Genomic DNA, 27,169 nt, shown 5'->3' with positions numbered 1-27,169 from the left:
TCCACACAGTTCATCACCCCGAGGGAATATGCTACAGTGGCAAAAAGCTGCAAGGTAGAAATAGAGGTACTGGCTAATTATTTGAAGGGAGGGCGTGCGAGGGGTTGGCAAGAGCAAAGGTACGTTTCAGCCAGCCGTGGTGCTGGGGAGGACCGCGATGTGTGGCGGGGAGGTCACACATCTCCCGCAGAGAAGCTCCTGCAGTCTTTACACTGGGAGATGAAAGGCATCCTACCCCATGTTAGCTAGGGTTTATTTTAGTTAGGGTTAGCCACAGGGAAAGGCTTTAGCCAAATTTTTATCATTAGGCTATATTAGAAGAAAAGCTGCTGCTATGGTCGTATAAATGTCTAAGAAAGAGGCACATTTTCCATGGAACCAGAGTGGGAGCAACTTGGGAGGAATCCCTGTACTCTTCTATTACAGAAAAGGGATCCTGAGGTTTTATTATTAATCCTACCCTTATTGCAAAGCAAAATGATAATCTTAAGAGTAGTTAAAAAGCGTGGTTGATTTGTAATCGACAGCATCCAGCCCATGTGATCCTACCTCCCACGCAAACTTTCCTCCACCACTCAAAACCAGGCACTGCGGAAGCCTGTAAGCTGCAGGAACACATCTTTTGTGTTTTTATCTCAGCTCACTGCAATGCATGTGGATTCCCATCAATATTTAGTCTTAAAAAAAATTGTTTAAATCCATCATAAATATTAAACACCAGAGTATACTGGCAAGTTTCCCTGAAAACAAACTTCAAAAAATAATCTCCAAAAAAGACATCAAGGCCCTTGGGAGAACTGACACTGGCATGTCATCAGATGTTGTCTTATAAGGCTAAATTAAGTATCTGACCAGAGTTTAATTTCTGTAAAAACTCATGCTAATTTAAATTGCTTTAGATTTAATTAAAAATGCTTTTCTATAGAGATAATAATGTAACTCTGTTAATTAGAATCAAGTGGCATCTAGAGGGCATATTTAAAAACTAATCTGGAGAATAAATAGAGCTAATTAACAGTAAGAATAATGCTTTATGATTGTCTTTTGTTTATAAATGCTATAATGTTCAATATGCTATTAAATGAAATTGGTAATTAATATATATCAAAGTTATTTTTTAACGCTCTTTTAACTAAAGAGTATTTCTTCCGCACCATTTTTCGGACGATCCGAACATGTTTCATTTCTGGAGGGAGGGAGGAGGGGAGAAGGGGAACTGCTGTATGACATACCACATACGAATTCGGTCAGGACCAGCTCATTCATCTCCTGTAACGCGGACCGTATGTGTTTATGAGCCCACGGGGGCCATCCAGCGAGGCGTTACCGTGCGTCTACATGGTGTTTGCCAAAGTGCACGGCTGATCGCGGCAATGGCCAGCGCAGGGAAGGTTTGCATTTCACCCTATGTACGACCCCAGGAGCAGCACCGTGGTGCTGTTTTGCGGGAAGAGAAGTGGCAGATTTTGCTTTCAAAATCTAAGCCTTGCAAAAGCAGAGTCACGGTTCTGAGGAATGAGAATGGCTCCGAGGTTTGCTGTAGTATCTTTTAAAAGGCCATGAGGTGCTCAAATACTACAGGAGTGAAGGTGTAAAAGAAAGGGGTGCTAACAGTGAGGATGTGCTGCCATCCGATCCCACCACAGGAGTGGAGGAGATGGCTGGGCAACTGCAGGCACTCACAGATAAGCTTGGAAGAAAAAGCGCAGACCAGATTTGACATAAGGCTCAGTTTCTACATGACTTTTTGCAGGCAAATATTAGCGCCTTCTGAGTCATCTGGAGCAATGCAGCTGCTGAGCTCCCAGCTGGCTCTGAGCGAGGCAGAGGGAACTCATGCTTGTGTCTGGAAAAATCTGTGTAGCTGTTATCAGAGCTGACCATGGCCACAGGGCTCAGAGGGCTACCCTCGTCCTCAAACAGAAGTTCCCGTTATCTTCCAATCTCTCCTATGACGACAGGTTTGACTGGATTCACGAAATGAAATGAAATCACTGAAGTACTCTAAATTACATCATGCATGAAAAGCTGAAGGGACCAACATTGTCGTTCTGTGTCCTTTAATGGTTATAAATCAGAATTAACTCCCCAAAATACAAGTAAAATAAAAAGCACTTTCATTTGGTAATCTGTACTACCCATGCTGTGCAATTTTTTGAAGCACCATCAAACGCAGCACATGTCCTACTTGTATTTGTTTTTTATCCATACTTCTGTGTATTCCTCCCTTTTTTTAATGCCTTGCTAATGTTGAAAAATCCTTTAGCTACCCAGAGCAGAGTCCATTTCAGAAAAGGAAAGCACCTCTTTTCTCATGACAAGGCTTCAGCATTACTTTGTAGAACAAACTTTCAGAATCAACTTTGAAGAGTGTACAAAGAAAAAAAGGCATTATCATTAACAAGATTAAAAGCTAGCCACAAGCCCAGTAACTGCTGCTCTAACCTCTGTGAGTTGACTTTCATGCCAGATTGCAGACATACACTTCCTCCTATAACAAGTACGTGTTCAGCAATAACAAGAACAGGTTGAGATTATTTACATAGCGTAGATAGGTGTCAGCAGACACATACCAACAGCACCTGAGATCCCAAACACCAGAAAAATGATCAAAGGAATTTGTCTGTGTACTACAAGTTGGACTTTCCTCAAGTGCAGACAAAAACACTGGAAGAAATATGAACATATGGTATAACACTTCCCAGCATGGCAAACAGCCATGGCAAACACTTTTGGAGGTAAAATTAGATTGGGGAAGCAAAGCTGGAGAAAAACAAAGCCAAGCATGAACTCTGACAGCATTTCAGCTCAAGGTCATTGAAAAACTTGCCATTTAACATCACCAGTGGTATCATTCTACCTTTTCTTTTCTGATAGATCTGCATAAGCCGAATAAACCCCGAGAAACACTCAGTTGCAGATAAAAATGAAAGTGTACTACAGTGGTTAGCAGTATTTTTGATGCTGTTTATTCTGGAGACTAAAACAAGGCAGAAACTCAAAATAACTATAAAAAATAATTGCTGTTTCTCCAAAGTACAGATTAAATAAAAAGCAATATTTTTGTAAGTATGTAATCTGAAAAGGAGTACTTGCAACTTGCAAGCTAAGTTTCTGTATTTTTTTTTTTAAGAACCAATGATATAAATCTCTCTCTTTTTAAGGTCTCCAAGAAAACACTTAGAAACTGTTTCTTCCTGACTTCATTTACCCTCCACAAAGACTGTACAATTAAATAGCTCTGAAGGGTGCAGTGTGAAGAGAGATTTGTGGTAGAACAGGGATTGCGACAAATGTTCCCCAGCTCTCTAACACTGCAAGAGTTTTGAATGGTCCTTTTCAAACTTTTAAGCTAAAATACCATACTGTTAAATTTGTGAAGTTCAACATTTATCCGATAAAACTCACCTAACTTTGAACAGCTGGTGACTGAACTAGTCCAGTATGTAAGAACAGTGACCTGCAAAGAGTTACACCTGGCCTGTCTACAAAGAGGAACCATCTAGACTAGCATGACATCAAGTATCAAAAAATGTTGAGGGTTGGATACAAAGTCCCATTCATGATGGTTAGACTCTGAGGTGCTCATTTTAAGCTCCTTTAGATTATACCTAATATACTAATAATACGCTATGTAATCTGTAGAACTAATAATAATTAAAAATACTATATATCATTCTAAGCTCCATTGATCTCTCTGTTCTTAGGAGCTTACTAGAGAAGTAAGGAACAATTTGGAGTGAACAGATGCATCCAAATCAAGCCATTAGAAAACAGGTATCAGTGCATCCGCAGAGATCAGTGGCACTGTTATGTGACTAACTGTTAGCAATATTGAGCTACCCAGTCTGGTCCTACAGGAAAACATTCACGAGCAAATTTTAGACTAACCAAAGAGCACGGATTGAGCTGGAGAGCAAGAGAATTCAAGTTCCTAAGAGGTAATTTCATGTAACTATCAAATACATCTTAAAATTTTACAATTGCCGTAACTGTTTCTTCTCTCTAGTTAAAAAAAAAGATCCAAACAAACAATAAACAACCCCCACTCCCCAAACCCAAAGCGTATCCCCAGTTTGTATTAGGAACTACCGACGTAAAGCCTAGCAGGCAGGACAGCTGGGGAGGCAGATCCTGCACAGGCAAAAGGAGAGCTCAAGCTGCTCTGTCTGTCTCGAAAGGCAGATGGGAAGCGGTGGCATCGGTAAGGTTGGCCTCTCCTCCCGCGCACAGGACACTTCATCCTACCCACAACATAGCTGAAGATGGCTCAGAGATGCACAACGTGCTCTTGCGTGTGGCTAAGGAAAGATAGCTAATATAAAGGCCACCTAACTCTTCAGAGAATTAATGTGGGGTCCTAATTCATGTTGATTTTTTCACTGCAGGTCTCCTCTCCGGTGTTTGCTTTAGAATGAAGGAGGAGCTGGTGAAAGTGGTGTGATCGAAATCATGAAGCCTGAGGTTTCCCTACGCACAGTGACAGCAGCCACGGAAGCATCCTTAGAGTGATCCCTCACTGTCCTTCATCCCAGACCCAAGCTGTTCAGTTTCCAAAGCTGGTTTTAAAGCTACTTCACTGAGCCAGACAAACCACTTCCAGAGGATTCTTTTCTGAAGGGGAAATAATATATTGTGCAAATTAAGAAAGCCCTCTGATAGAAACTCCTAGACATTATCTGCTTGGGGAAGATTCAAAGCAATAAAGACAGCAAAAGGCTTTATCTCCAAAAGAAGCTTTCCGCAAGCATGAAGTCAGGCAAAACTGTACTAAAATTTGAAGAGGCGCATATTAAAACAGTGATTTAGTGAATAATCTTTTACCTAAAACTCTCAATCTCTCTGCTCCAACCACCACTTCGTTGTCATCTGCAGAAAACAGCAATTTTCCAGAGAGGGTTTTCACCTCGAATTTTTGGCTATGTGCTTCCACTGCTTGGGGACCTAGAAGGAAGAAGAGATTTAGCACAACTTTTTAGTGAAAAATAGAAGAAAATCACATAGTAGCTTCATACATCTAATAAGCCCATCTGCTAAGAGCTCTGCAGATACAACCTGCATCTGACACATCAAACAGGGAGGTGTGTGCTTTTCAGTGGGTGAAATCTCGTTAGAAAAGGGCACTGTTTTGTACCCAAATAACCCCTCAACTACTTCTACTTACATTTTTGTTAATGCTTATGTATGTCATAAATTCACGATTAAGCTTGGCATAGCTGGGAAATTTAAGACAGATCCACATGTGAAATAGCAATGAATATACCCAGCCATGCTTTGAGAGTGTTGGTGCAGCTGTAAGAGGCATCAAGGGTTCCCGAGTCCATTTTGCTTAGACTAATGCTGTGGTGTAAAAGATTCGTGGTTTTCTGCCTGTTAAATATACCTGGATTAAAATGATACCAGTGTCATGCACAGCCCAATTAAAAAAAAAAAAAAAGACAAACACCACCACAGGAGCAAATGTTTTCTTTTAGGCCATTTCAACTATGTGCAGGCCAAGACAATGGCAGGCTCTCCCACATTTCAGAAAGTTTTTAGATGAGTAAAACTTTCCTTCACAGCTCTTATTTCAATTCTGCTGCTTCTCCTGCAGGCTGCTGCGCAACGCAGTCCTGGAAAGCCTCTGGCAATGCGTTTTGTTGTGGAGCCTGATAAACATCAGCTGCCTGAATAGCAATTCTGTGCAGGTCTGTGGCTCAATGGCTACAAAAAGCAGGCTCCTCCATTACCCGACCTAGCCTAAACTTCAGACAAACCACCATCTAACAGCCCTGCACAATTCAGTCCAAGCCACAGCCTCCTGGAATATGCTACTGCACAAGGCAGGTGATCAGACTTTGCATTAATTCTGGCCATCTTCATGACCAGTCTCATTTCTCAAGAGACAAAAGAAGTAAGACCTGAAAGGCAGTATTTTCTTATAGGCAGTTTCTAACTCCATCTGTACCCATGTTTGCCTGCACAGGTCATCTGTATTGGCATCAGGGCACACAAAGAATCGCGTGCATGGTTCACACTACAGAAAAGTGAGGCTATGCCGAGATCCCTGGAAACACTTAGAAATCTCGCAGCCATTCTGAGAAAATCCAGTACTTTCGAGCTTTAAGTTCAATTTGTATCTTGCTAATTAACTGGCTCCCTCCTCATCGCTGTAGCATGCACTATGTGGGACCACATCTTCACTCCGCTTTGAAACCAAAGGTGCTGCTGAATGCAGAAACGAGCTCAATAACCTGAACATCATGCTGGGAGACATCCCTGACTGCGTCCTCCCAAGCTCTCGTGAAATGGAGGTACTTAAGTGAACCAAATACCCTCTTGAAAATATATGGAGAACCAACAAACTAAACATCTTCATTCTGAATGTGAGAATCAGGGAGCTTGGGGTTGAATTTATTTCCTTCCTCCAGGCAATTTTCACATGTGCTGCTTAAATCATTGTGTACTGAAGCTGCATATTTAATTATTTAATACTGTGACTAGAGGCCAAGATGTTATATAAGCAAACCAAACAACCCAGTCTCAAGTAGAAACAACATGTTTATGGATTACTGGCTCTGCCACACAGCAATACTTCTCCCAGTCCCTAGATAAATCTCAGTAAATAAGTATCTGTCCTATAGCATATATATATTATATTAGAATATATAATGCATCAGGCTCTTTCAACCCAAATTACACGTGCATTCATTCAAAGGCTGCTGTGCACTGGGGATTTACAAAACACCCATTTCACCATGCTTGGGAGCACGAGAGTGTTCTTCATCGGCAGACAGGCACAGAGAGCTCTAAATTGCAAACTGTCCCAACCCAGCCACAGTTAAACTGCGGAGTTCCCAAGATCTCAGGCAAGTTAAAAGTGTCTCAGGAAAAGCCTGTGCCTGTTACAACAGAAATGTCAGCCCGCATATGTTCTTCTTGACCCTGAAGTTGTACAACTAACCTTTCTGTCTCTGGATTGGCTTTCAAACGAAAACGATGGTCTGCTTCGTTATCAGAAAGCACCAGCCAGCTGCCTCTCCAGCATGGCTTTCATGTCTCTAGCTTTGTTTCTACAAAGTCGAGCGAAATTTTCATTTGTACTTCACAAGACACCTGGGCTCCCCTCCTGTGTGCTGTCTAAATCCAACGCAGCATCCCACAACACACCCGCTTTCATCCCTCCTTAATTCTTCCATGCAGCCTTTCCCCCTCCTTACCTGTTACAAGGCGAGTAAGGACTTTAGTCTTCTCGTTGAGGATGTTCACTGTCACATTTCTGGCAGACTGGAAGTACAGTGGGTTGCCCTGGAATGAGACCACGAAAGCAAGCAAGTGAGATGGGGACGGCTGCCTGAGACCGGGCTGCTTGAGACACCCGGAGCTTTGCCTAATGCCTGCTGCTAATGGCCCCAAGGTTGGGTGTGCGGTTGAGGTACGTTAATTTTTATTGACCAGGATAAAGTCATAGTCCACACCTCTGGCCTAGATAATGTCCCAGAGATAAAACCATAGTCCACACTTCTGGCCCAGATAATGTCCCAGAGACTAGCCTTGTTTTAGGGATGCTTAGCTTTATTGCCAGTATAAGCCAACCAACCCGTTATTTTAAAATGTGCAGGTGATACGGGACCTGACCTAAGCTTCTTGAAGGTCATGCTGTTTTGGGAGGGTGGCTGACTGCAGCAGTGCATTTCAGCCTCAACTCTGCAACATTACAGCCAGCTTCAGCTGACTCCAATGGGTGACTGTATCTGCCCACCACACAGCCACGTGAGTGAGCCATGCCCGTCGGCTGTCAACGAGAAAACCTTATTAACATGTAGAAAGTGCCTTTGATCTCAAAGCACTTATGAACCATCCCGCACGTACCACTATCACATTCCAGACTGGAATGCCTGCTTGGGACCAGACCCATCCCATCGGCTCTGGAGATACCCCCAGGATATGAAGTCTTTCCCACTCCCCACTTGACCAGAGAGATTTCTATCCATTTTTCACTTTTATGCTTTAAATATACCTCTGAGAGAAGAGCTAGAGCAGCTGTTAACACACAGGAGCCACACAGCTACCTGGCAACATCCATCTCAGGTATTTCTCCCGCAGAGCGAAGCCAAAGAAAACCCACAGAGAAAACCATCTGGCTCCTTCTGTGTGCAAACACATCCAAGACACCCGGGAACTCGTGTTTGCTACAGGCAGCCCCAGTCCACGCGGCTGGTTTCTCAGGGGCTATTAGCCACCTAAGGCACTAGCACAGGGTGACCCCAACTTAAATAATCCAAAAATCTAATGTGCGAGGTAAAAATTCACTGCCAGTGAATCTCTTCATAATGTCTAAAGCAGGCAGCTGATTAAATTCATCAACTGACTAAGCCATAGGATCGGTAGAGGGGATAAAATAGCAAGAAAATCACCAAGGTGTTGAACTTTTTATGTCCGTGTGCTTCCTCCACCATAGTCTTTTTCCAGTGTTTCAAAATCTTTCCATTAGTAACGAATAATCAGGATGGGGACAGAGGATCGTGTAGGTCAGGTATGTTTTCCTTGCCTCCTGAATTTATAAGGAACGTAACTAGTATTTGCATAAATGCCATTTTTCTGGATTATGGCAGAAGGACTAGGTTGTCTGCATATAAAACATAACAGGAGCACAAGAATGCACTCATGGGAGTCCTGTGATGGACTGGAGCTTCAAGGAACACTTCTAGTGATGGGTAAGCAATTCCCAGCAGTGTTTGCAGAAAACAAACCTCAAAAAACTAAAACAAAACCAGCCCCACACGTGACCAAATATTCACAATAATTACATTTGTTGCCTTAAATATTTGTGCTGCATGCACCCATGGGATCAGCCCTTCAGCAAAAAAGGGGGAAATGGGATTTATTTGATCACTTATAACTAGACCATTATGGCTACATTCAGGCTATTTACAACTAAATAAAAATAATAAAAAGAAAGAATTCTACTTAATTATTTCCACACCTTGGACAAGCTGCAGAAGCTCTTGGGGTCTATCTCCCCACACACTAAAGGAGGACAAATCATCCTTATACACCTCTGTGACGTGTTTGACAGCTTAAGTAATATAGTATATGAAACTGAAACATGATTAATAAGTTAGAAGGAAGGAGCAGTGGTAATGACTGGTAATGATTTTGCTCTTTTTTATTAATTTTTATTTGTCATCTTCTAGAACCTAGAAATTTATGTTGATTACTATTTTATGGTTAACAGCACAGAAAAAAAGATGGCTTCACTTGAATACCCACTTGCTCTGGTATTAATTCTCCACAGCCCTGATCAGGGACCTAATTTGAACACTCCCAGCAACAGCAGTTTACTGCTACATTTTCGTCTCACACTTACAGATGAAGGGTATTTTTAAAGGCAGACAGCTACAATCTGCATAACCTATAGTCAAAGGTGAGACGATAACCACTATAAACATGCCATCTAACGGACAGAAAGGTCACATTTTTGACTTGCACTATTTGACTTTTGTTTATGGAATTATGCAAGTAGCTATAGTGTTTTGAAAAGGCCAGGAAACCTTCTAGTTCAAATTCAGGTAGGAAAAATAATTCAATCCCCACAGCTTTGAAACTCTGTTACTGATCTGCATAACAGGAGATTGCACTACAGAAGTATTACAAGATAAGCCAGGTGGTTAATATAAAAGAGTCACAGAAAAAGTTCCTCTGAAGAAGTCTTACAAGACAAGCTAAGAGCTGGTATCCACCTACGAAAGACTTAAAATACATAATCAGACCTTGAAACGCTTACCCCAGCATAGTCATCTCATTCACTGATTCAGAGCTCAGATTCATGCAGCCTTCAAAAAACTAAATTTCCCTAATGGAAGAGTTATGTTTTTATTGGTCTGCAGGGAAGGAACATTTCAAGCGCTTAATGCAATGCCTGCTCTCATTTTCATAATTCTTATTCCATTAAGAAATGAAAAAGAGCTGAAAAAATTACTCCTTTTTGCTGAAAAGTCTGCAGATTTTCTGTCCATCATCTTCTGTTTACAAAGGTAAAAACACTGACATCTTTTACACACTGAACATTTAAAAAATTCCTCTGTTGCAAGCTTGGTGATGATGTCAGCTTCCTTCAATCACACAGAAAAAAAAAATTAAAGCATTAAAATTTCTTAAAACAGTTAGAAACTATAACTGAAAAGACAATACCTTTCACTTGTCTTACACTTCCATGTTATCATGAAACAAAATTAAGTATTCTGATGCACATGAGCAAGTGGAAATCTAGATCAATATGGCATCATCACCACAATAAAAATAATTATGTAGTGAAGTCCTATTCTCATAAACTGCCATAAACACTTGATAGACCTAGAGTCAGAATATCAACATGCAATAAATAAGCACATCTGACTAATTATAACACTGTACGTATGAGACACACCACATTTCTGAAGTATAATACGCAATAATCCAGTTCTGAATCTTTCCAGATATATAATATTAAAGAAATAAATATATTTTACTCTTAGGATTGATGCAAAGAAAATGGAATTGAATGGAAAACTGGGTTAAGTATTCTTTTGGGTTCGCAAAAGTAGGAAAAATAATATTTTTGTCTACCTGTTTCTCTCCAAAGTGCTCAACCCAATTCTTCAGAAAAGTACATTTGAGATAAAATACATCTGATATCTCCAATCACATAATAACCCCACATATTTCACTGCCTGCTATCGGATGTACTGAGAAATCTCTTTCTCTGTCATTTGTTCTTCTTCCTCTCATCACAAACAAGACAACAAGGTTTCCCCGCACCTCTCTTCGCAAAAGCTGATGCTGCTCCCAGCCCACATGCTGCCACTGACTTGCTCTGTATGCTCACACTCGGCTGTTATGACTTTAACCTCTTTACAACAACCCTCTGTTAACTGTGCTGTGTTAGCAGAGTCCCAGTGTATGTCCATCTTAGCCATCCCATTGCCCTGCACTGAACTACAGCCTTTGATTTAACTTCCTATGCAACTTTGCAAATTAAATCAGTGGTCCAGTGGTCACCTCTTGCCTGACACTATTTTACATTATTGTTTCTTTCCAGTGGTTCCTTTGATCATTTGCCTGGAGAGACTGATGTAGAGACATCGATGGGAGTAGGATGCATTTTTTTCCCTTCTGCATTTTTCCTGTTTGCTTCTGATTTATTTCAAGCTTTCTCCTTACAGGATACGGATGGAGGATCCCACCCTGCTCTGGGCTGCAGCTCCATTTCTGGGGGCAGGTGAGGCTGGGATCTTTTAAGGACTCTTTGGGCTGGTTATCTACTTCCAGCCCACCACGAATCTATTATTAATCTCTGCAGGAAATTCTACACAGTAAATACATCATTCTGCCTCTTACTCCAGCCCCTCATTAGCAGACCCAATGGACTAACAATAATGCAAATGTTTGTAGACACACAAAAGAAGTCGCCACAGCTATTCAATATATTAAAATGTTGGACACATGCTGCAGAATAATGAACGTGAAAAGTGCAAAAATACGTCCAAACAGTACAGCTTGTTTCCTCACTAAGCAGTGAGATACCCAGTAAAACACGGAAGACTTTGCAAAAGGTTTTGACTGATTGTTTGCTAGGTTAAACACATGGCAAAACAAGCCCTAACAGCTCACTAGCTGGCTGTCTTTGGCTTACTTTGGAAGAGATGCTAAAAACTCCTAGATCAGAAACTAAAACAGAAAAAGCACTTTGACTGACAACCTTAATTTGCAGCTGAAGTAATCCCAACCAGTGCTGTCTTTAAGGAAATTTAATACTTTAACAGATGTCCTTAGACTGTTTTAGGAAGTTATTAAAAATCTTTGGAAATCCTTTTAAATTTTAACAGGCAATTTTAAAATAATGCATCACAGTCGGTGTGTTTGTAATTTGAATGGTCAAAAGGAGTAGCTTTGATTTGATCCTGTGGATTCAAAGACTTCACACAGTAAGTGCATGTGAAGCTTGTGGAAATAATGGAAATGGTGAATTTCCTGCAGGCTTGACAAAGTAATGGGAAAAATTAAAATATTTAAGCATAATCCAGGTTGGCAAGGAGCACTCTACGGAGAAGCCACTCAGAGCACTATTCTCCTGCTCAACTGTACCTCTCACTGACATTACAGAAAGCGAACACTGCTCCACACACAGCTGGACTGTCGGAGAGCAAAAGCTCATTTTCTGTAAAGCAAGCAGCCAGCCCACTATGAAAAGCTCTCCTTCACCTGGCCTACAGCCACAAGCAGCACATTCACTTGCCTGCACCCTTGAGAGCTGTTTCAAGGTGCTGCTGATAGAGGGGAAGTATTCATGTGGGTTATAACAAATATATTGCTCTCTTGAAGTCCAATCAGTCCTACTACACTAGCAGCTAAATGCGACAGTAGTAGTAAGAGCAATGATACTTATTGCCCTGCATTGCATTTTCCGTTGGTAGGGACAACTCATAGCTGCACGAGGTAACCCTTCCAAGTTTTGTCTGTTTTGGAGTGGCAAGTATTCATTGCCCCTTAACTGAGACACCAAGCAGTAATTTCAGGGCACCTGAAATGTCCTTCACCAAGAATGGCAAACTGCTAATGAAAACCCACAAAAACATCACCTTGGCAGTACTTCCTCACGTCACCGGACCCAGCAGCATGCACTGCCTGGGACACAGCAGGGCATGCAAGCTCATTTTTGCAGTTGTCAGGCATGTTCACAGACCTACCAGGAAAGCTGACTTTTAACCCTTAGTCTCTCATTTTTGGTCAGTTGGCACAGGTGTGCTTAAATTAGTGTCCCTGATCCAGTTTTACATGTTCCCATATGACTTACTCATCCTTCAAAGGGAAGCACTGGTAATAGCCTCACTACATGACACTAAATGCAGAGTTTCCTAACCACAAAGATCTCCAGAACATGCTGTGAGTAGACAGTCCAATAACCCAGACCTGACCCTGAGCGTGCCATTTCTTTCCCCTGCTCCTGCCTTGAGAACAGAAACACCTTTGGGGAGTGTCTGATGCTGGAAAAGCTCAGAGTTGCCCCCATAAAACAGAGAGTTGGGAGGAAACAATTGAGTAAAAAACCTTCAGAATTGGTAACAGATGCTGCAGAGATCAAGCAACTGTCACCACCGTGAATCACAGCAAACCTCACCAGAACATCGTACAGACATTGTGCACCTCCTGAAAACCAAACAGACAAAACGCTGGACAGCATCTATCTTTGGCTGTGAAGAAGACAAACTTGGGAGTATCTAGTGAACCCCATGCCTAAGATCGCACTTGGAAGAGCAGCCTGGCCTTCATCTACCTCAACAGAAAAACTAGACTTCAGGCCAAACTTGCAGGCCAACCATTACGGTTTCAATTTCAAAAATAGACCCAATAGCTCTTCCTTCTGTTTCTGATCTAGCTCCCCACAGCAAGAATAGGATTTTGCCCAGAAGCCTTCTGGCACAAAAATTTAAGTCATGTAGCTAAATCCCTAGGTGCTAGATTGAAAACATCCCTTAATAAGATTTGAATGTACTTTTTGTTGTTTAATCACCGAGCCTCTTTTGATCTTGATTTTGTCCTTCAAACAGCTGAATATAATGTTCATGTAACTAAATCCCTTTTTTAGAACACCTTCTGATTTGACAGTGTAAGCTTTTCATAGTAGAATGAAAGCAAACCATGAATGGACTTGGTAACAAACAAATTTAAAAATATGCTACAAAATGCCCCATTATGTGCCACATTTGTGTCTAAAGATGATCGCTTTTAGGAAGGAGGCAATAGGTCCGGTGGAGAGGAACCAAAACGTAGTCTGCATCTTCTTCCAGGAAACAAACTCTTTTCACAAGTGTAATGCGCCCAGGTCATATAATGTGGATCAGTAATGGAGCTGATAGAGCCCTGACCTGCAACTGGCACTCAAAGACATAAATGTAGTATCAAGAGCTGACTTAATGTGCTGTGTTCCAACTTCTGACACTTTATTGTATTCAAATGCTTAAAACAAAATATTCAAGTTCCTTCTTCTATGCAAAGAAGGTACAGTCACCTTTGCAGAAAGATACGTTTTACAGTACCATGAAGATCAGAAAATACTGTGGTTCCACCCAACATGACATATTTTAACGGCATAGATAGTGCACATGCTGGAGTTTTATGTCCAATACCACACCACACCCCCCCTCGTTTATGGCATCTCTTCAAGTTCATTTTAATAACAATAGAAACAAAAGATAAATTTCCCACTGCTGCATTAAAGCAATTGCATCTCTGACTCTTCTTTGTAAAGTGTAAAGAAGGGAGGTCTGTGATGTGAGATCTAAATGACTGGGTTCTGCTTTTGGAAGGCTACCCAAGGGGGTTTGTATCCTTCAAAGTGATTTATTTCTGGCAATGTAGGGGTTTCTCTAGAAGAATACCTGTAATAATCTCATGAACACAGTGCTTCAAAAGAGTGGCTACTTCTTCAAGATCCTAATCAGCTGCTTTGCTGCAGAGATTCTTCTGAAAATTAAATTACACCACATCTGCTAACATTAAAAACAACACCAAAAAAATCTCCAAGACTTTGCATCTTCCTTGACTTCTTTGCTATTCTTTTTTCTTTTTTACTTCATTGGCTTATCATATGAAGAAAAACACAGATGATGTGATGAAACCGATAGGCATACACATAAAATTAAAATGCAACCATGCATGTTGGAGTTCTATTCAGTACCCATGGGGGTGGGAAACCTGGATTTGTAATGTCTGAAGGCTGCTGCGCATTCACAAAACTTTCTGTTTGATATGAATGCTGATATGAAAACAGCACAACTTGTAAAATAACTAAATAATTCTGAAAATGCTTCAAGCACTTCATTGCACTCCGCGTTCACCCAAAGGTGTTATAACAGAGTCGATCAAATATGCGCTGATGATTAACTTTCCATCACCGGGGAATGGCTCTCCCTCATACAAACTAAGCAGGACTCGAGAAACTGTGATGCTCTTAAACAGGGGAACAGCGGTCCTAGGTTCTCAGCAAGGTGATTATCACTTCCAGTAAAAATCAACCAAGTATTTACTAACCACTTCAATTTACTTGAATTCTTCTGCAGAAATACCAAACCACAGTTGCTGCTCAGTGGCAGCTCGCACCAATCTGCTCCTTGTCTATAGGAGGTGGTGTAGCAGCGGGACTATGGATTTGTGCTAAGTTATAGCCTATTTTCTGCCTCAGGCTATCCTAGTTATGGTCAGACTCCAGTGGTGACAGATCTCCTGCTGAAGTGAACACACTGTAGATAGGCACAGGACCATAGGAGACAGGGAGAGAAAAGAGCTCTGCAGAGGTTTAAAATATTCTAAATCATCCAACTATATAGCTACTCCACTGCTCATAACTTTTACTCCAGACAAGTGTGCAGACCTTTGTTCATGTGTTTTCATTTTTATGGCCTTTCTGGTATGCCTACTGCCTGCCTTAAACATTTTTTAAAACTGCTGGTAAATCATACCTCACTATCTATAAAAGGCATTTGAAGACAGTATTAAAATTATACAGAACTGGTAATTTCTGAGTTACTTTCTCTTACTATCAGCATTACTTGGACCACAGTGCAATCAGAAATAATTAGGATCTCACTCAGTTAGTGAGGTGAATACACATTAAAGAGTACATACGGTTAATACTAAGAAAGGCATAGTGGTATTTTCCAAAAGTCTGATTCAGCAGAGACACTTGGGTTCTGCAATGCTCACTTTTAGGCATTCTGTCACTGCACTGCATAATGCTGAGTTATATATCCAGATATTTTTCTCCAAGAAGGCTAATAACGTGGCTCTCTCCGAACATTGCTTTGAAATTATAACTTTCCTTTGCCGCATGTCATGGATCACTTACTTCTTGTATTAGATTATAAATGGCCATCCCAACTTACGTATGCATGTACAGCACAAAACACAGGCAAGATCCTAGCGGAGGCCCCTGGTGTTACTGAAATTCAGCTGCTGCTAATAAGAAGAAGGGAAAACATTTCCATCTGTCTGGATTGGGAAAAAGAATTCATGAGTCTCTGATTCATCTGCATCCATATGCTGATATGTAGACAATACTTACGGACACATAGCCTAGGCGAGGTAGCCAGCAACAGAAATCAAATCAATCACAGATCACAGCATGTGATTTGCCTAATTATGAGTAACACCTCACATTTTTTATCTGCGCAAAAAGCACTCTGTGAACGAGCAGATGGCATTGCTATGGGATGGCACCATCCTCGACAGTTGCAGATGCAGAGCATTTACACAGCACGCTGAAAAAATGACACAACACAAGCTGCTTCCTGGGAAAAAGATTCAAATTGAACAAGTGTCACCAAACAAAATACACATATTTATTGATGTTCTGAACTTATCTGATCCAGCCTCTCTCCTCAAATCAAATACATACGCGCAGGCCAGGGAGCGATGCTATCTAGACATCATTAAAGTTTCTTAGATAGAACTGCCACGTGAGCTGCCTAGCACCGAAAAGCGGAGATGCAGACCAACTTGAGTCTAGTTCCAACCTGCAAACAATTTAAATCCACACAAGCAGAATCAATAGGAAGAAGCCCTGCAGAGAAAGCAATTACACTGCAAAAGCAACTATATTACAGCACGGTTACGGCTGGGAGGCAGGACGCAGAAGGCCATCCTCACTTCTGTGATTACCCAGCGGAGTTCTCTCCAATGCATCTGGCCTGTGAAATGACAAGGTTCAGCCCGGACATGTTCCTGCAATCAAAGCGGTTTCTGGGCTTCTATTGCAATTATAAAGCAATTCTTTATGAGACCTGCCCTTCAGGTTTGCTGTGCTCCATAGGCAAATGTGGGTCGGTGCATCAGGAAACAGGTTTGAAGGGCTCAGTGTGCTCTCCTTTTCAGTAGCTTCATGGGAGTAATAATCTCATTTCCCGATCTGCAATTATTTATTCACTGGTGGCTGTGCACTTGCCACTGTACAAGACACAAAGAAAGATCATCTGACCATTCCTGGTGACAGAAAATTCAGGTTTTCTATTCAAATTCTTGCTTTTATTTGTGGTTTGTCTGCATTTTTCTTCCTGAGCTGCTGTAAGCACATACACTGGTGTGACAGGTTTGAAGCAGCTATAAAATGATTGATGAAAACCATATTTTGGCCTTATTGTAGGAATATTTATTGTAGAAATATACTCATAAGGGCATATCTGGGAAAATGGGAAGGACAGAAAAGACAGGCTGGGCCCATGACTGTACCTCTGATACCAAAGTAATTTGATCTGCTTTAATTATGATACAGGGTTATGGGGTCACAGAAACATTTGCACAAACTGTTTTTGAATTGCTTTTATCTAACCACTTTGTTTCTTCTGCTGAAATGATCAATACTCAGCTTTAAGAAGGATGCTCTGTTGGTCTACATGACGAGACAGAGGGGCTAAACTCTGACCTGCAGTGCCGTAACAGTCGATGTGCGAGTTAGTGCCAGACAGGAATCATCTTGGAGAGGAAGAACCGCAGACCTCCATCTCACTTGGAGAGGCTGAACATCTAACAGCCAAGGCAGTAGTACATTTGAAAAGGTAAAATGACAGATGCAGCTAAGCATGTGACATGAAATTGGATCATCTGGAGGGAAGATGCTAAATCATGCTGGATGTTGCTCCACTGAACACAAGTACCTGCAGAGAGAGCATGACAGCAGAGGTCCGAGCAGTGGGACAACTGCAGGAGCAGGAGTAGGGTGCTCTGTGTTGGGATTTGACTGTATCTTGTGGCTGCCATTCAACACACACTCTCGAGTATCTGCTTTGGGGTGAAGAGAGGAGAGGAACGCAGGGTATCGCCATGGTACAGGGCCGATGAGCAAAAATACCTCCCTAACCAACACTGCTGGGGAGTGGTATTTCAAGAGATGTCAGGCTAGCAGAAAGAGGAGCAGATGCTTTTTCCATGCCTGGAAGAAGTCAGGAATGTTGTTTGGGGAAATGGTGAGTAATGGCAAAAGCAGCCAAAGAGATTAGGATGTGTGAAGGTAAAATAGAGCACAGGGAGGCACATAAAAGCCAAGGACCCTGAATTACTCTTTGGGCAATCAGCAGGGTGGCTCAGCCTGCCTGGTTGTCTCCACTGCTAAACAGAAGGCATTTGCCTCCCGATGTTTTTATTCCTGAAGTTCTTTCAAAACTCTGGAGGAACAAAACTGATCAGTGAAGACACCTGACCAGTGGCTCCTACCAGGAAAGGGCACAGAAAGGTCCTGCGTGTGTGTTCCCGTTTCTTCTACTTCAGCTGAGCTTCGCTTCCCAGAATACTGCATAATAGATAATGTTGCAGAGAGAAACAAAAAGCCTGCTGCTCTCCCAACTGTGTACCAACATCAAAGTTCATAATTTATAAATAACAGTTGGGTTCTTAAGGAAACCTATATAGAAGTCAGTTTGCAGTAGGAGCTGGGGATTTCAGGAAGTAACAGAATACAGGTAAAATATTTTGGCTTGAAGCAACAGTAAACATGCAATAAAAGGTGCTTCTCAAGCCAGCAGCATTGACAACATACATGCCATTGCCCTGTGCAGCCTTTACCTCATTTAAACAGTGAACGATGTTCTGCAAAAAAACTGGAGGACACAGGCTTTGAACACTCAACCACAGGAAGCATCAGAGGAAACATGTTCAGGTCCCTCCCATCAACCTGCTGTCTTCCAGCCATGGCACTTTGGAAACCACGTCACTAAATCAGCTCAGGAAGATCATTTACTCTTGACCTTTTACAGCAATTAGTGTGTGTTTGGATTATGGATTATTTGGCCATTCACCGTGTGGCTTCGCGTGTGTACAACACAACAGTGAATCTGCTTAAAGGGAAACGTCAACTGCTCTAAGGTGATGAACAGCTATGCCCACTCTGTACTTCTAACCTGCGAAATGTACCTAGAAAAATCATGATTCTAAGAAAAATAATGGGTTGTTCACACTTACAAATCAACCTAATCAAAAGAAAGACAAAAGCTTTTGTCTAAAGAACTGAAAGCCTTGCTGGATAGATATGCTTGTTCTGTCAGACAAATGACTTCTCTTCTCCCCTCAATCAACCTGACTGTAACTTTATTTATTTCTCCACTTTTAAATATTGATGCCTTACAAAACTTCTCATTGGAAACCCCACATCTTACTCTTCAGCTGTGCTGCCTTGGGCTGCAGTCCTGTCACATCGCATCCAAGAGGAAGGCTCAGCTTGCATTAGTACTTGGAAAAGAAGACTTTCCAGGCACTGTGAAGAGAGATACGGATGATTCAGTGAACAGCAAGCTTCTCTCCAAATCAGTAGCCACCCATTCAAGGGCAATCTTTTGCAGCTGCTGCTGGTTTCTTAGCAGAGAAGCAGAGCTCAGATGTTAACCACTTTTATTCATTAAATGCCCCATGACAAATCCATCCCTTGTCTAAATCAAGAGAGAGAAAATGGAACAGTATATTGTTCTGCTCACAGAGAAAAAGAACTAGAAGCAGAGTATCAAGCTGTCGCTGGAAAGAAAGAGAAAGGAAAAAGCTTAGGTCATAAAAGCAATTTTCATTGCCTAGTTTTAGCCTACGAATTAAAAATCCAATAGAATATCCTGCACTGACTAAGATACTGTGCAAATCTTGGCATGCATTTACTCAACATTTTCATAAACAGACAGTGATTTACAAATCAAATTTTAGCACTGCTGCATTTGAAATAAACTTTAAATAAAACCTTCCCTTGTAGACCATAAAGAAAGACCTTCCAAAGCAGGACGTGTCTCTATCGTTAGAAGGGATGTTTCTGGGGGAAGTTGAATGACAGCAGCACTGTACAGTTGATGCTATCTAGGGAACCTCAGTGGTGAGAAGGCAAAAGCCATGAATGGTTTAGCTCCACTGCTGCTCAGGGAAAATTTAAGGTTTGAAAGTGAGGAATCTCCTGCTATTTTATGTAAGGATGGCAAACAATGACTATCTCCTGATGGACAAACAAGGAAGAAATACTGTGAGCTGAAACACCTTGAATTTTCTTTCTGTACCATAGGTTATTCCATTTCAGAGAGAAATGAGGAGCAGACTCCCTGTTAATACTTCGTACAACCTGCCTCAGAGAATTTTAAGGCCAGACTGGAAGCAAACCTAAAAAGTTCACTGGACTCAGAATTACAGCAAATCAAGAGGAAATCAATGCACATGTAACATTTCATACTGAAAACCTGCAGTAAAAAATGAAAACAGAAACAAACAAAAAATGGGCACCATGGAAACTGCTTTCTTTCACCCCCGCTAAGGACAACTTTTTATCATATCAGCTTTTATTTGAAAATATCTGCCCGCCCTATCACCACACTCCTTTACACCTGGGGTATGTGATCTACTAAAATGAGCATGCACATGGACACAGGACTCCTCACACCAATCCTCAGCTGCTGTAGGAGCGAATGAGCAAGACGCTTTCCTCACTCTCATCCCTATCTCCTGTCCCACTCTCTGTCTACCTACTGAATGTAAAGCCTTTTGGAGGAAAGGGCGCTGTATGTCCCATGTTTGTAGAGGGACCAGCAGGATGGACTCCTGCCAGTGGCTTTGCTCTGCCACAGACATGCAGTATATGTAGAAATTACAGGGCATAACCCAGCAAAGAACACAACGTACGCCCAACTCTATGCATGCGAATAGCCTTAGTGATGTCAATGAAATTACTTATGTCTGTAAATTATGCACATAATTAAATATCTGGTTGGACTGAAGCCTAAGTCAATGATTCACTGACAAGTCAGAATGCCTACCTCTGTGACTAGATTTATAGCCATTTTTATCACACACGTACAGTAGTGTCCTGCACTCCAACACTGTGCCACTAATTCTGGCGTGGGACTGTCCCTTCCTGAAAGACGCTGGTGTACATGGGAGTAGACAGCCAGGCGCAGCCTCAGACAAACAGAGATCAAAAATAGAGATGTTCCAACCAGGGAGATGTTAACAGCCAAAGAAATCTTATTTTTCTTTTCAAAAGCAGCAAGTCAGTTTTCCCAAGACCCTCAACCAATCTGCCCTAAAAGAACAGGAGCAAATTTAGAATTGTTCTTGTCTTTCCCTGCGTTCTTCTTTCTCTAAATTCAACATCCGTCATTTAGAAACAATAATCAGAGCAATTCTTATTACTGGCATAGCAACTGGTAAATGAAACCTGGAAGGTCTGGCTTTCCTTTCATGTTGCAAATCAAAGAACACACAAACTGAACTGTCTGTAAAACCAGTTGTGTGTGCCTGCACTTCCTAACGACAGCACAGCTTGTCTTGTCAAGTAACGGTTGCCTTATAAAATACATAACTTTGCTGCGATAGTTTTGATCAGCAGAAGAGTTGCAGTAGTGTTTGCTGTCCTGTGGTAAGAAGACATGAAGCTCTGCTCTTGAGGCTTCTTGGAAATATCAGAAAAACATTCTTTTTCTTTATAATTGGATCTTGCTATTTGCCTTTCAGTGTTTCCTTGGTCTATTTGTCTCTATCTTCTATCTATCCATACTGTGTAAAGTTTTATTCCTTTTCCATTTTTAGCATTAAGAAGTTGTTTTTATATTTTAGCCTTTCCAAAGCAGCCAGAATCCTGATCGTCAGCAGCGATGTCTAGACGTAGTAAATCCTTAAACTCAAGGCCTTTGCCCTTGAGAGAGAGAAATGCAGCAATACACAATCGCACACGTTTTTCCCTGAGCAGTTTCAGGTGCTTTGTAAGGCTTACTTCTTTCTGAGGCTACAGCTTGTTAAGATGAAATTTGGATCAAGTTTTGGACTGAGAATTCAAGGCTACTCTATGAATGCGTTCAATCCCATGGGCTGGTTCAGGTCAGCTGTAGTCAACTACCAGCAGAGCTTCTGTTTTAACAGTAATACCTGTCCGGCAATACAAGTCAGCAACAGAAATCCCACAATCAGTAGGTGTGACTGATGTGTCCCACACTCATAAATCCCCCAGTAGCCCCCTGTGCCTTTTATTTTTTATAATATAAGATTAAACATAGAAAAATAAGGATGATGTACAGCTCCTGAAGGTATAGAAGCCTGTAGGAATACTGAGAGGCCACAATAATAAACAGCTAATCAGGAAAAAGGAGCTTCACAGGAGCTTCTCAGTTAATTCAGAGAGATAGTATGCAAATTCAAGATGCCAAACAGAAGCTGAATTAACAGACACTGGAAGAATGGTACATGTCCAAGGAAGGCAAGAAACTGCCTGCCAAATTCATTCAGCTCAGCCATTTTTATTTTCAACTTTAAAATCAATAATTCCACATCTTTTCTTTTTCCTTTTGGGGGAATAAGCTAAATCAAATGTTTATTCTATTCTTTTAGCTCCTAGTGCCTGCACTCCTGTCTCAAGGCACGCGACTCAGTTGAAAACACTTTACCTGATTTGCAACATTTCCGTGGAAATACAGCCCTACCACAAAACTCAGCCCCACTGTCCTCCTCTTCACAGCTGAAATGCAAGCAATTTCTGGGATCATGGCAAAAATGCAATGCAAAAGCTTAGAGACCACAGATCACCCAGCTTTAACCCTGCGGCTCACTTTGAGCTGTGATGCACATCACTTGTTTTTATGACTGCAGAGTCCAGCTGCAAATGTTTAAAACGAAGAGGAGATGGGAATCAGATCAGAACAGCAAAACAAACACATGATTTGAAGAGCTCCCCTCTCCTTACACTACTAGCTCAAGGAGAGAAATTTCACCTGTCAAAGGGAAAAAGTCAAACATGTTGGGAGATCATTTGGGAAATTCTCCATCTCCTTCCTCCCCAGCTATTAACTAGTTCACATCAACTCCACGGCCCAAACTCCCTCCCTAGAAGGTGAAAACCACTGACTATAAAGTGCTTATTTAGCTTACGGGTTCAGATACTTCTGCAATGACCATATCAGGTTTTCTGGACACAAAATCACCACTGATGTTAGGGTAAGAAAGTACAAACATGTTGTTCCCAGAGTTAGTTCAGAGGTGTACCCATGATGAAAATACAGACAAAAGCTGAGGTAGGTAGCCCACTTGGCACAGCTGATTGACTTTAATAGGTGTTGATTACACTGCTCATATTGCATGAAATTAAAAAGCTTACAAATGTTATGAGCCATTACCCTTCCATTTAAGAGAGCTTATGACAAGTTAGCAACATTTAATGAAATCCTTTTCAAAATGCCATAGGCGGCCTCCACGAGATTTTGCTTTGAAATGCAACTTGTGGAGTTATTTCAAAAACTTTGTTTACTTCAGAGCTTCCTCTCTTGCTCTTGTTTGGGATATTCCGATTTTGCAGCTGGTGGGATACTTCAGTTCCCTGTTGTGCTCTCAGTGTGCGGCACGTAACACCAGCTCGTTAGACAAACAATGGGGGACAGACAAAGCAAGATGTAATTCTGGTGTTATTGGAAGTACCCCTTCAGCCAGCCTACAAAATTTCCTTCAAAATTCAAAGCTGAGACACCTCTGGCCAATTTTACTATGAAGGTAAAGGGAAATGTTTTCACAGTTGCTGTAAAATTTACTTAAACTTTCACCTTTTCAGCACACTGGAAATATCACAGGAGTCCCTAACTGCCCCCAAAGCTCTGGGGCAACCAAGGTTCAGTCTGAAGTAGGCTCTCTGGATTTTATAGCTTAAGAATGAAATTTATTAGGGGTAGAGTATATCAGTTTTATAAATCCCACTGGACACCCACAGCCTATTGCCGTACATATACTCATATCTGCTTTGGATAGTGATGGCATCAATATCCGTGCATCAGGTGAGGGTGCTTCTGCCAAAATGATCCCTTTTGCAACTTGCTCGGCTGCTTTTGTTTATTTTTACTGTTTGTCCTGCTGACTGCCAGCTCTCCTCTCTGTTGATAGCTGTCGGGCAAGCAAGACTCAAACTGACCAAACTGAGAGAGACATTTATAGCAAAACCACACTGGCACAGACTCTAACAACAAGGTATCTGGAGTGGTGCCACAACGAAATGCTTAACAAACCCTATAGGGGGAATATCAGATGGCCAGGCACGGCTGCAAGAAGCTTGCTTGTGTTGGCTGCGTCATCACTAGCAACCTTGTTCTTTTTTTAAATTTTAACATCTGCTGCCAAAAATCAACCAAGAAACAGTAAGCTATGAAGATGTAGTTAGAGGAAGTATTGTGCTTCAGAAGTCAACCTCAGATAGTGTGAGTTTTTTCTACCCGAAGCTACAGTGGCAGCTGAACTGCCCCAGAGGCAAATGCCAGGAGACCAACATCTCCGTGAGCTGCCAGGAGCTCTTAAAGGCTCGTTCGTATCATAATGTGCAAACCAGAAGATTCCTCTCTTCTTTGAAAAACCGGTCACTAAGGGAATAGTTAAACACTGGGAAGAGTAATGGCCAAAGAGGTGGTGGGAGTGCGCAGGGACTGCTAAGTGACAGCAGCATGGTGAGACAAACTTCATTTCCACCCTGTGATGGTTTCAGTGAGCGTGCTGAAATCCTTAAGCACTTTGATAGACCAAATCATCAGGAACTAATTCAATATCCTTTTATTGCTCTGTAAACTCTGACAAAGGAAGAAAAAGAATTATTCTGTCTCCTGTGTCAAAAAATAGCAGCCTTCTTTCACGCTATCTATCTGAGCCTTTACTGAAAGCTAGATTTCTACTATACAGTTTGAGCATCATACAAAGCTGCAATTATCTTGCCACCTGTGTTGCCTTCCTTCATGAGTGAATGTTGCCTTTTAATCCAAATTAGTATGTTGTATTGTTTATAAATATGTATTTAGGGCTATGAGGCAGGTATGCCCCATTGTGGGCACATGTCATTGTTTAATCCAAATACATGGTTTATTGTTTTTCAGTGCATATTTTTAGCTTTGAGGCAGGTAGACCTGCAGAGCAAATAATACAAAAGAGTATGTCCATTACAGAACTGCTTCTGTGCTTTAAAATTATACCACTCTTCTTCCAGATCTGAACATAGTGAGACAAGTACATTGGCAAAATAATTATTTATTACTCTTAAAAGCTTCCTTTAAAATTTCTATCATTCAAATACTGGCTGGGGAAAATGTAAAGTGCAGACAACCATATTTTATGCACTTGCTAGTCTAGCTTTTATGCTGATGAGAACTTACTAAACACCAGTAAAGGGAATAGCAGTTATCAGCCCTAATTCACAACTGTGAATTTTTCAGGCCAAACAGATGCCCTTGCAGAATCACAGCCAAGTGTTAATGACAGGCCCAGTCCTTCTTCCACTGTAGTCACTAGTTATTTCATACGGCTTCAAATGAGACCAGGTTTGCTCCAATGCTCTGAGCTAGCATGCTGCTCTCAGCGAGACACTCATTGCCACAGCGAGCAGGATAGGGACCTCTAACATCACCCAAAGAAAGGAAAATGAAAAAAGACACTGTACTTTGCCTCAGGGTTTTTAATTTGGTGTACAGGATTCTTCTTTTAAATTCTTTTTTCAGTTGATTAAAAATAATGGGAAGCAGACCTTCAACATGAAACCAGCTAAATACACTAAGAGATCTCTTTTGAAAGACACTTAAAATCTCGTCGAAATCTGTTCAGTGAATTTTGCCATCACTTATACCTGCGCAACGGCAGAATAGCTTGGAGCTCCCCCAGGTAGCAGAGGACAGGCAAGAAAGGTTGGTGCCTGTGTTTAGACCTGCGTTCCCAGACCCACACATCCGTATGAGAGGTTGCAAGAGAGCTGAACAGGCAGGACCCAAATCAAGAGCTTTATACTGCAAAAAAATCTTTGTCAGGCAAATCCATACTCTTGCCTTTAAAAGGATTCAGGGTAAGAAAATTTAAGCCCAGGTGTAAACATTTGCAAACTGGAGTTTATTTTTTCTATCTATGCACTTGAAATGAACATTGAAAGGGCAAACCCATCCTAATCCTATCATGGCAATGTCTTTCTCTGCTTCCTAAAGCTGAGATTATCATCTCATTGGTTGTCACACAGCTCCTGAGAGAAGTAATTCACTTGATTTTCCTGTATAATCACAGCACAGGATTTTATTTCTGTTGTTATTGGAATAGAAAATACACATAGCCTGTTCTCTGTCTTGCCCCTTTCAAGTTCCTTACAGACCCGGATGTGACACCCCAACTGCACTAAGAAAGCTAAATCTGGGCTCACTGTAAGTTTCAAGCAACCTGCTTGTTAGCAGCTCTTCTCAACAAAGGCAGGAAAATTTCCAGTTTTAAATTTCTATTTAAATTAAGGCAACGAAGACTGAAGACCACAAAACTGTTGCCATTCCTTTCCAGCACATAAAATTAACAATTTGTGCTGCTGCGTGCAACTTTCAGTCAAAGTTTGTCTGATTTATAAGCAAGCAGATGGTTCACATGATAGTCCACAATAAATTACAACAGTTAGAAAGACAGCTACATTTTGAGAGTGACAGTGCAGCTGAGCTACAGATGGGTTTATAGATGACCCTTCCAATTTTTAATAATCTCCATAATTTATGTGCAAGTAAAGAAATGCAAGGATTCCTAATGCACCTTTTTGACTAAGTACAAATCACTTTTATTTACGCAGGCAATACTTCATGGTCCAGTTAACTTCTTAATTAAAGGCAGCAAGATGCTCATGTTCCATGCAAGTGGCATGGAAAATACTGTTTAGTGTGCAATATGTTCAGCTGGGAGTTTAAGATGCTCTGAACACTCCTGGAAAAGGGAATGCATCTATCTCATTTCTTTAAAACAAGACTACAAGGGTGCAAACACTGCTACCACCAGTTACTATTCATTAATCTCCAGATAAACCTTAGGCTCATGCAGTAACAAGGTTATTTTATTTGCAAGCTCTGATGCTTAGAAACAGGCTCCTGTTCCAGGAGGCACTACAAACCCAGTATTACTGAGCCAGGACTAGGACCCTCGTTATATGAAGACAGAGGGATTTGGCGGGGGGGTCACTTTTGGATGGATGAGGGAAAAGGAAAGCGAGCCTGGGGAGGTGTCATTCCTGAGACAGGAGGCAGCAGTGATGCAGAAAGAAACCAGCTGGAAGCAGCTTTAAGAAGCCAGTTCATATTAGTGATTTTAATGGCCACTTCTCTGGGATGGGACTGAAGCACGTCGGTCCAATCCTTCTGCTAACATTTTTGAAGGGACTCCTAGAAAGATGCCT

General features: G+C 41.4%; 1 protein-coding gene across 13 annotated transcripts in view; it reads right to left on the bottom strand.

The window, feature by feature from the left end:
• Positions 1–27,169, bottom strand: part of SGCD (sarcoglycan delta) — a 431,589-nt gene that overhangs the window by 74,056 nt on the left and 330,364 nt on the right. For all 13 annotated transcript variants that reach the window (XR_012654342.1, XM_075057001.1, XM_075056999.1 and 10 more), the window contains 2 exons: positions 7,200–7,287; positions 4,825–4,944 (listed from right to left, as the gene is read on the bottom strand). Coding sequence is in view for 12 of the 13 variants with exons in the window: in XM_075057001.1 (XP_074913102.1) it covers positions 4,825–4,944; positions 7,200–7,287 (208 nt within the window). In the remaining variant the exon portion in view is untranslated. The remainder of the gene's footprint in view (positions 1–4,824; positions 4,945–7,199; positions 7,288–27,169) is intronic.

This window comes from Buteo buteo, chromosome 24 (assembly GCF_964188355.1).
Source record: "Buteo buteo chromosome 24, bButBut1.hap1.1, whole genome shotgun sequence".
NCBI lineage: Eukaryota > Metazoa > Chordata > Aves > Accipitriformes > Accipitridae > Buteo > Buteo buteo.
This window is presented reverse-complemented; position numbering and strand designations above follow the sequence as displayed.